The following is a 10,668-nucleotide window of genomic DNA, read 5'->3' as shown; positions in this document are numbered from 1 at the left end:
TTATTCCACTGAGCCATCTCCCCGGTGAGAAGTTCACTTTTAATGTGGTAAAATCTCGTTAATTTTAGAGAAATGAACTCACCAGGGTTGTGATCTTCTCTAAAACAAAGTTTTCGTCAAATAGCAAATATTAAAGCAAATACTTTCTCTTTTGAACAAGGTCATCAGCCTCATATCATAGTAAAGGGACTTGGGCCTTCCCAGAGTTAGACGTGATAACCATCACCACCTGGGCCCATTTGTAGAGGGAAACGCCGTCACTGTCTAGGCACTATTCTCACCAGCTACCACGGTGCCAGGCCACCAGCACGGGCTGGCTCACAGCACTGAAGGTCATGCGCAAATCAGGAAGGGTGCTTTTACAGCCTTAGTTGCTGGGCTTCAATTGATTCTGTATTTTTTTCCCTTTTACCTCAGGTTTCCTTAGGAAACAAAGAAAGAAGCAAAGGTGTGTTCTACAAAGCACTTCAGCACTGTCCTTGGGCAAAGGTAAGTTTTAAAGATGCAGGTATCTTCAGACCCTAAGCATGCTCCCCCAGGCCTCAGCTCAGCCTTACATTCACTGGGGAAAGTAAGCTCTGGGAATGGCAGTTCCCTGGCCCCAGGCACATCCGGGGAGTCTTCCTACAGAGCTGAAGCCTTATGGACATTAGTAGCCTTTTCTTGTCCTGGAGCTGGTGCTCATGAGAGTGGGTGGGGAGTAGCTGGTTTCCCAACATACGCTGGAGAGAGCGAGGTGCCGGGAGAGTTGGCATCCAGTAGACATTCAGAAACCAAACTGAATGGCTCAGTGTCTGGCAACGCTCTGGTCCCATGGAAGTAGAAGGTCCACTCAGGGTCTCCTGGCTTTCCCTCTATTTTGTGAGTCTGGCTTCTTTCCTGAACCTTCCTGATACTGTCTGAGTCAAGCAAGCCCAGAGGAAAGGGACTGTGGGTGGTGGAAGGTAGCACAGGGCAGGTGCACTGGGGGACTTGCTCGTTTCTCATGCTCACTGTGAGGGTGTTCTTTGCCACTAGGTCTTATACCTGGATGCCGTGGAGTACTTTCCTGACCAGCTGCAGGAAATCCTGGATCTGATGACCGAGAAGGAGCTCCGTGTGCGCCTGCCCTTGGAGGAACTGGAGCTCCTGCTGGAGGACTAGGCTGCCAGACACGTGTGCACTCTGTCCTGGTCATTTCCTTCAGCACAGCTTTTGGACGTGTACACCACACAAAAACTGTTGTTCTTAGTATTCTGTATGTGACTACGAACACAGATGCGGACCTATGGTTGGGGATGATGAAATCTTTTGAGATTGAGGTGTATGTGGCTTCCTGTTCCTCTGCTCGTCTGTGCAGCTGGGCCTGGCCCCATCCTGGTGCACACAGCCTCTTCAGGCTTCCTTGGGAGGTCTGCTGAGCCCGAGTGCAGGCTGAGAGGTCTGGCCCCTTAAGGTTAGGACCTCCTCTCTCCACTCTGACAGGGAGGGTTCTTGAACACTTGCTTTTCTGCCATGGGCCAGGACTGTGGCGAGTTACTCAGGAGACATGCACCTCTGGGCCAGCAGTGTCCTGCGGAGCAGGTGAGCATTGCAGATGCCCAGCCCGGCCTGGCCCTGCCGAATCAGAATCTGCCCTCCACCCAAGCCACAGGGCAACTGGGTTGCAGAGGGTGTAAGTGCTATCCAGGACGTGACCTCTCTGCAGGAAGCCTGCTGGCGACCCCAGACCAGAGAGCATGACATCACCACCTTCTCCCAGCCAAGCCGACCTGGCTGCAGTGAGCTCAGGTGTGCCATGCTCTCTTCCGCAGCAGCTGCTAAAGATTTAAAAGGTGGGCATGTTCCGGTTTTGTTTGAGGCTGTGGGTAAATGAGACGCCCTTCTGCTGCTGAAAAGATCTGCCATGCAGTCATTTCTAAGGTATACAAGCAGGGTGGGAAGAATGGCTTGCCTGTGTTCCCTGAGCAGTGCTGCCCAATGGCTCTTTTTGGATTTTCTTAATACTTATCCTTTGAACCACCAAAGACTGGGATTTCTTTGCCACTTCATCCAGAAAAGCCAGTGCCGTGGGATGTAAGGAAGAAACTGATAGACATAGCTGGGAAAAAGAAGGGAAGCAACAGAGCAACAGTGCTTTCTAGGGCAGTGTCTCAAGACATGGAAGGATGTGGCCGCCCTGGCCTGTCTGCCTTCACGCTGAGCGCTGGATTCTGAGATGGGCAGGACTGCTGGAACTCGGGCTGTCAGATGACAAGAACGGGCCTTTTTGGGCTGCTGACGACATTTGCCACCCTTGCCCCTTGTGGGTGGGCAACAAGCCGGGCACCTTGCTGACCCAATTAGAGGCATGGAGCCAAAAGCCCAGGACCAAGCCATGTTTACTGTAATAATGTCCCGGTTTCCCACTGCCTGTGGGTCTTATTTGAGTAGAACGTGGCAGAGTGTGGCCTGTGGCAAATCAGTGCCCTCAGTCCTGATGGGACTCGGGGAGCCTGGTGTGAGCTATACACATGGGCAGTGACCCTGAGACCTGGTAAAGCAGCAGCTCAGATTGATCACTCATATTACTTGCTGCATGGGAAGAAGTTTAAAAAACTTCTTAGTGTGTAAGTGTTTCACAGAAAAAAGGATGGCAAGCTATCATTGTTAGGATTTTTAAAAGCCTATTAAAACCAGGCAGGATACTATATGCTTGTCATTCCAATTCTGGAGGCTGTCAGGAGGACCCCAAGTTCGAGCAAAGCCTGTGCAACTGGACTTGAAATAAACAAATATAAGGGCCAGCCAGATAGTTCAGCTGCTTAAATTGCCTGCTTAGGCAGAGCACAGAGTGCAGCGGCTAGGGTTTGATCCCCAGCATGCTATGCCAGCCTCGCCGCCCCTGGGGCGCACTGAGGGTGAATGAGATTGGGCGTGGTAGTGTGCGCCTGTAATCCCACTGCTTGGGAGGCTGAAAACAGGAGGATCACTACGAGTCCAATCTGTGTAGTGAGATCCTGTACTAGAAAAAAAAAAAAAGTGTGTGTGTGGTTGACACAGTGTGAAGGCTGTGGGTTCAATACCTTGTACACAAACATTTTTTTATAAAGCCTGGTGAAAAGATTGTTAGACTGGAGTCTGAAAGGTGATCAGTCTCCTTCCAAGAACAGCAGTAAACCTGGTGGGCAGAGAAAGGGATTTTTAAAAATGCATTCATGGTAGTTGGACAGTTGCCATGTTTTTTCCAGGAGTGGTGGCTGTTTCCTGAGGGAAAGGCTGATCACATCAGACCCCAGGGTCAGCCCTGCCCCAGGCATGTGGGACAGCACTTGAGTGGAGCGTGGCCTTCTTGGGAAAGGGGAGCTGGGAGGTATGTGCTGTACTTTGGGTAAGAGGAGGCCCTCTGCTTCCTGCTGCTTTTCACAGTCCTTATTTTTCATTAAAAAATGACATGCTGGTCTCTGGGAAGGGCCAAATGTGACAGCAAGAGTATTAAGAGTCCTAAAACTACTGCTGAGGAAGGGCCTCAGAGAGCCACTGACTTTTCCATGGGCAGGAAGGGTGTCCCTGCTCTGCTCACCAGGTAGAAGCAGTGGGGAAGACTGGTCCGGAAATCCTTGCTACCCTGGTGCTCAGCACTCTAGACCTTGGTGACCATCTGTATAAATGGTAACTTCAGCATTATTTTGGTCAACAAGTAGAGCAGCAGCTGTAATGGGTGGAGGTGGAGTGTATTTCAGGCTTGGCTCTAACCCACTACCTCCCTCTGCCCTGACATCTGAGGCTTTGGCCTTTGCTTTGGCTTCTTATAGTTGACACAAGAGAGACTAAGATTACCAAGAAGGAAGAGGAAATAAGGGTTTTTTCTTTTTTTGCAGTACCAGGGATTGAACTCAGGACCTTTCACATGCCAGGCAGGCACTTAAACCACTGAGCTATCTCCCTGGCTCTGTGTGGGTTTCTCAATCTGAAATTTACAGCAAAGTTTTAAGTATAATTATCTCCTTATATCTATCCATAGGGAACTGGTTTCAGAATCCCTTGAAAATTCCAGAAGCCAGGGATGGTCAAGCTTCTTACATAGTGTAATTTGTGCACAAAAAATGTTTTTTGTGTATAGGGTACTCCAAGTCACCTCTGTACTGCTTACTGTAAATGCTGTTATTTTATTATAGTGCATGAGTGTAATAACTCAGCTTCAGGTCTTTTTCCAGAATATTTCTGACCCATAGTTGGTTGAACCAAGAGGCAACTGTATGGTACAAGTTGACTTTTCTTCTAAGTTGCTTAGGAGTAAGTTGCTGAGTTTCCTATGTGCAACAGTACAGAAACCAAATAGAAAATTTTTAGTAGGAATGTAAGTTGCATTTGGTTTCCATGTCTTTGGTCACCAGTCTGGAAGCTTCAACTTGATTTTGTTCTGGGGACATGTCTGAAATACCCAAAATTTGTGGATGTCTTCAGTTTGTGTTTACTGGTGTTTCCTCATGTGAATTCAGGAGAGCAGCTTGGGCCAGGAATGCCCCGAGTGGTAAGGCCTCTTGTGTGCCGCCTACTTCCAGGATACCTGTTACTTACAGGGCTCATTTAGATCACGAAGACAGCTTCAACTGGACTTCTCCGATGTGAAGCTGGGAGTAATAGAAAAATATTTTATAGGGAAATACTTTGAAACTATCCTGTTCCTCATGGGACTTTTAATTCCTATGTAGGAGTTTAATTCCTGTCTTGTTTAATGGATTATGTTCCACTAATGTTACTTTGATGCTTAAACTGTCAGGTTTGGCCCACACAACTTGAGGTAAGCTCCTGTCTCCTTTGTACACATCCCAGTCATTTTCTAACCACTTACTTGTTTTCTGCCAAAATGTACCTCCGGTTCATCTTGTATCTTCCCAGCTGAGCCCCAGCTCCTTGTGGAAAGCAAGTGATATTTAGAAACAAAGATGTGGGTGTAGGTGTGCCCCCTGCTATTGGCTTATCAATGTTCTCAGTGAACGAAATTTTAGTTTCTTTTTTACGTAGTTGGCACAGGGTCTTGCTACACAGCTTGGACTCGTAGTGGTCCTCCTGTTTTCAGCCTCTCCTGCACTGGGATTACGGGTATGTGTCACCATGCCTGATCTCATTGGCTGGGTGTGGCACGTCGTGTTGCCCAGGCAGGTACTCGTTTGTTTTTCTTTTCCTTATTTCATCTGTAACTCCTTTTTCACTGAATACCACTTCTGCCATTCTTACCGTGTGACCACATATGACTCACGTTCTGCTGCTGTTTTTACCTTGATGCCCTTGCTTGTGTGGGTCCCAGCGCTTATCAGGCTGCCCTTTTAGGTATGCCTCCCCCCATTCACTCCTGCTGCAGCCTTCTCTACTTAAGCCCCAGCACCCCAGCTGGATGGTGTCCTCACCTGCCCACACCCGTTCCCATGCTGCACTGCCCTTCCACGTGACACCCTGCTCACTGCTGGGACAGACACCCTTACTGTCCCACTGTCCTCTTACTGCGCTACACGGCTCAAGTTTGGATGTCCTGTGAAAGCCAGAGTGGTTCACCAAAGACATCCACACCTAAGTGCTGGGACCTATGACTGTAAAACAACAAAAGGAACTTTGCAAATGGAAACTGTCTTTAAAAGGTTATCCTGGACTACCTGGATGAGCCCAGTGTAATCGCAGGGTCCATTTCAAGTAGAAAAGGGAGGTGCATGAGCTAGAGATGTGAAGATAGAAGAAATAACCAGGAGAGTCACAGCTTTACTGATACTTGAGTTGCTGTACTCTGCAGATACAGAACTTCACAAACTGGGAGGCCAGCAAAGAAAGACCTCAGACCTCCAACAACGAACAGCTGTGCCAGAAACTCCCCCAGTGAGGAAATGGACTCTTGCCTTAGAGCCTCTAACAAAGGAATACAGTGTTGCCAACAGCATTTTTCTCTAAATCTGTGCTGGGCTTTTGACCTATTAGAACTGAGATAAGCCTGCACTGTTTCTGAGGCTCTGTCTGCAGTAGTCCAAGTCTTCCTACCTAAGGCTCCTGAATCTTGTGACTATAAATGGCAACAGCCCAGCTGTAAATCTGTCTCGTTTTAAGCTAAATCCGCAACTAAAGAACTATTATTTTTTTACCCAGACCACCCTCCAGGTGGATGCTTACCTTGATCTTCTCCACCTATGGGGTTGAGCACCAATTCATTTAGAAAGGAAAGGGAGAGAAATAGAGACAGGGAACACTCTTGAAAATGATGAGGTTCCTGAGCCCAAGAACAACGGCACACAAGGGTGAGTGAGCTATTCCAGCCCTGAGTTTTCTTTAAGGAACCTTTACTTCAGTGGTGGCGAGCCTATGGGATGCATGCCACAGTAGGCAGTATCACTGAAAGCTCTAAAAGATTCGCCATCACTGCTTCAGTTTCTTGGAGTGCTAGTACTTAAGTTCCTCAGAGGGCCAAGAGCCTGCAGGGACTACAGAGCAAAGCTATTTCCTCTTCTTCGAAAACAATACTATGTAGACATTACCAGGACGGTGGTATCACCAACTTTGGGAGTATGAAGCAGGGTGAATGGACACGGAGGTGTAGGCTCCTTGTGACTGCTGCCAAGCCAGGTGTGGAGACCACAGATGGACTGTTTGTGAAAGAGCACATTTTATTGGGAAGCAGAGAGCAAGCAGCACAGTGACCACAGACAAAGGCCGTCCAGTAGGCACCCTATATGTCATATTAGAAAAGACATGCCATGCTACCGATAAAAATCAACTGTCTCCCTCAGGGCACCTTCCCAAATCTCATCCTTCCCAGGGGTTGAGCAAAGTCCCAACCACTTGCCTGAAGGCAACTGTGGTTCACTAGAGATACAGCCCCTCAGGGGTACCTTCCTGTTTCTTATAAAGAACATTTTCTTTAGATTTCTTGAAGTCTTCATTTGTTACTTTCATTCTACGTTCTCTCAACGCCATTAGACCAGCTTCTGTACAGATTGCCTGAAGGAACAAACAGTATGTTCAGAAAGTGAAATATTTTTATCTTAAGCAACTGAGAGAGCTTTTCTGAAATAAGGTGTAAGACAGACTAAACACAATTGCTCATTTGGGAAAAGAGTATTTTTTAAACATTTTAAGCATCCCTGTTATTTTTTGAAAGAATCTGAGCTGGCTTACATTAGAAATAGTGATAATTTAGAAAGTGGAATGGCCAGGAGTCAAGACTGTGGGCTCCAGGTTTTGGCTCAGGTTCTAACAAGCTGTGTGGCCTGCCAGGTCAATAAATTCTTACGGCTTTACTTTCACTATAGGGAATGTTCCTAGGAAATTATGCCCTGAACATTAGAATTGAGAGTATGTGTCCATTTCATTTCATTTACTTACAGTCCTCTAAACTGCAAAAATTTTTTTTTTTTTTTTTTTTTTGTGGTACTGGGAATTGAACTCAGGACCTTGCGCTTGCCAGGCAAGCATTTATTCTACTGAGCTATTTCCCTGGCCAGGTATGTTATTAATTCTAATATTTGTTTTCTCAGGAACAGAATGTGATAAAAGCAAAACTGTGGCACTACAATTTCTGCTTGGTTATGGCCACTAGGTTATTTACTTCAAATGGTTCGGCCAAGAAGTGTGTGCATGTATATAACAGGGTGACAATAGCCAGGCTTGATGCAACATGCCTGTAATACAGCACTCTGGGAGGCTTGAGATGGGAAGACAGCTCTGGGCTCAGTTTGGGCAACTCTGCAATGTTTTGTCTCAAAATTTTTTTTTCTGTCTCAAATTTAAAAAGCTGATGTACAATTACAAAATAATTATGAAAAAAAATTTTTTTAACTCATCAACTAAGCTACTCCCCTAGTTCTCTAGGACTACCACTCAGTCACCCAGCATAGCATGGGACATTCCTAATGAGGGCACTTGATCCAGTGAAGACCAAACCTACCCAAGGAAAGCATGCCGTGCCCACATTCAACGCCAGTAGGCCTCAGTACACCCAGGCAGCTGAGAACAAATGTTCTAACTCATATACGTCTGTGATTAAACCCAGGGTATTGGGTTCCACCAGAACACCGTGGAAACAAATGCAGTGGGTGGTGGGCCCCTCTGCTGGTCTAGATGAAATCCCAGCAGCTCTCCCTCTGGCCGGGACTGAGAGGCCCACACATCTGGCCAAGGCTCTGCAGAGAAGGGTGTAAGCTTGGTACCACTGACTCAACCTTGTGTTTACAGAGCCTTGGGGGCCACTGACTTCATAAAGTAATGAATTAAATGGCTTTTGATAAAAAGTCAATCTAACACTTAGGCACAATGGTAAACCAACAGGACAATCAGGACATTAAGCCCAGACATCTACACATCCAGCCTAACCTCACTAAAAACACAGTCTGTCCCAAGCGATAGCTGTATTTCCAAGGATGAGCTGGCCACTTAGGCTCTCACCTTGATATCAGCACCAGAGAGATCATCCTTTGCCATGATCAGGTCATCAAGGGTTACATCATCGGCCAGTGTCATCCTGCTGGTGTGAATCTGAAAGATGCGCTTCTTGGTCTTTTCATCGGGTAGGGGAAACTCGATCTTCCTGTCGATGCGCCCTGCAGGTACAGAGGTCCCATCAGACCCTCGGCACAAGGCCTCACCCCCTCTCCATGTGAGAACCGCCGACTTAGATAGCATCGTGTGGGAATGGCATCCGGGTCTTTAAAAGTGAACATCTCTTTTGTACTTAGTAAATTCTACAGTTGAATTCACCCCATTTAAAAGAAGAGCAGTTCTTGAATGGCACATTTAATGATAAAGGACAGAAACATTTTTAAATTACAAAAGGTAGAAAATGTTACTTTTTCCAGTACTACCTCAATATAAAGAATAAGTCCAAGCTATCATGTGAATTCTTCCTTCAGGAAAGCAAAGACTGAAAGGGTGAAGCTGGATGGGCTCCAGAACACTGTTACCTGCCTGTTATAGCAAGGGGGCATATTCTTGGTAAATTAGAACTCCAAGGGTCACTATGGCATTAGGCATGTATATAACTGCTTCTCGGCCTTTTGGCTAAGATCAAGTGTAGGCATGTATGTAATCACTTTATGGTCACACCCAAAACATGCTTAAAATACAAACAAACACAATTTTTCATTTGAACCTAAAGCAAATTTAACCTGGTCTAATCAGCGCTGGATCCAAAGTTTCTATTCGGTTTGTGGCCATGATAACTTTCACGTCTCCCCGTGAGTCAAATCCGTCCAACTGGTTCAACAGTTCCAACATAGTTCGCTGAATTTCTCTCTCACCTCCAGAGTTTGAATCATATCTTTGGAAGACAAAAGAAATGAAGACCCACCTGCTCTGCTAAAGGGGAATGACAGTAAAGACTTCACTGTCACACAACATGTCCATAGTCTTCCTCAGCTGAAGGGTACTCTGTCACATTCTAGCAGCACAATCAGCACCCCACTGCTTCGGTCTGAATACATGCCCCAACACTTCTGTGTTGAAACTTAATCCTCCTTGTAGCTGCTCTGAGAGGTGGCATGATTAGTGCCTTATAAACGGGTTGGTGGGAACCAGCACAGGCCTTTTTTGCTCCTCTGCCATGTGAAGACATGACACTGTTTCCTCTGGAAAGCTAAGCAACAGGGTACCACCCTGAAGCAGCAAGCAGGCTTCCACAGATATCAACACCAGTATCCTGATACTAGACTTTGAGGAAAAACTATGAGGAAATGGAATTTTTCCCTATTCTTATAAATTAGCCTACCCGTGGCTTTTCATTAAGAGTACCACAAGTGGACTAAGATGTCCTAATCAGCCATCCTACACATCCTTCTGTAGCATGCAGCAGTTTCTGCGGTTGGTTGAAACTATCATTCTGACTCCATGATGGCTGATCCCCTACAGACTGTGTTCCCAGAGCTGGGATGGTCTCAGCTCAGGCAAGCGTTCAAGATGTGGTTATTCGTGACTGCCCAGCTTCCAGACGCCCAGTTCTGGGTGTTTTTCCTAGCCCCAGCTGGAGCTGGGCCTAAAGCACCCACAGAGGGCCATGGGAGGAGCTTGTCACATAGGCAGAGTACAACACCCTGATCCTTCTCAGAGAAGATCTGTCCTCAGAAGTGCAAAGTAGGTACAAGATGCTCTACCTTTTAGTCCCAATGGCGTCGATTTCATCAATAAACACAATGGATGGTGCATGTTCTTCAGCAACTCGCATGTTCTTCAGCAACTCGAAATAATTCCCGTACAAGTTTGGGCCCATCACCCAGGTACTTCTGAATAAGTTCAGAGCCAACCACTCTCAAGAAAGTGGCTGAAGTTTGGTTTGCTACTGCTTTGGCTAACAAGGTTTTACCTATTTTAGATGAAAAGAAAAAAAAAATAAGAAGGGGACCTCAAATGCTGTTTTAACTTACAGAAATGTTATCACCTTAACAGGACACTACAAGTGAGTAGACTGGTGACAAAAAAGCTGCTACCATCAAATATTAACCTGAACAGGGCTGGCCAAATAGCTCAGCGGATTAAAGCACCTGCTTAGGCAGACACAGAGGCTGGGGTTAGATCCCCGGTATGCCGTGCCAGCCCCGCCCTTGGGGTGTGCTTGAGACTGGGCATGGTTGCGCGCACCTGTAATCCAAACTCTTTGGAGGCTGAATATAGGCGGATTACTATGAGTCCAATCTATGTAGTGAGACCCTGTAGACTCTGTACTAAAATACAAAAATA

General features: G+C 46.6%; 2 protein-coding genes across 2 annotated transcripts in view; one reads left to right on the top strand and one right to left on the bottom strand.

Moving 5' to 3' along the window:
- The window catches only part of Nrde2 (NRDE-2, necessary for RNA interference, domain containing), a 39,763-nt gene extending 38,463 nt beyond the window's left edge, over nucleotides 1–1,300 (top strand). Inside the window, exons 12-13 of the mRNA XM_004635132.2 lie at nucleotides 418–489; nucleotides 1,018–1,300. Coding sequence (XP_004635189.1) covers nucleotides 418–489; nucleotides 1,018–1,143 — 198 coding nt within the window. The 3' untranslated portion in view covers nucleotides 1,144–1,300. The remainder of the gene's footprint in view (nucleotides 1–417; nucleotides 490–1,017) is intronic.
- Nucleotides 1,301–5,118: 3,818 nt separating this feature from the next.
- Nucleotides 5,119–10,668, bottom strand: part of Psmc1 (proteasome 26S subunit, ATPase 1) — an 11,885-nt gene continuing 6,335 nt past the window's right edge. Inside the window, 5 exon segments of the mRNA XM_023719599.1 lie at nucleotides 5,119–6,942; nucleotides 8,386–8,540; nucleotides 9,105–9,256; nucleotides 10,086–10,171; nucleotides 10,173–10,294. Coding sequence (XP_023575367.1) covers nucleotides 6,808–6,942; nucleotides 8,386–8,540; nucleotides 9,105–9,256; nucleotides 10,086–10,171; nucleotides 10,173–10,294 — 650 coding nt within the window. The 3' untranslated portion in view covers nucleotides 5,119–6,807.

Source organism: Octodon degus, unplaced genomic scaffold, assembly GCF_000260255.1.
Source record: "Octodon degus isolate 3935 unplaced genomic scaffold, OctDeg1.0 scaffold00070, whole genome shotgun sequence".
In the NCBI taxonomy this organism is placed as follows: Eukaryota; Metazoa; Chordata; class Mammalia; order Rodentia; family Octodontidae; genus Octodon; species Octodon degus.
Note: the sequence above shows the minus strand (reverse complement) of the source record. Positions and strands in the feature narration are given on the sequence as shown.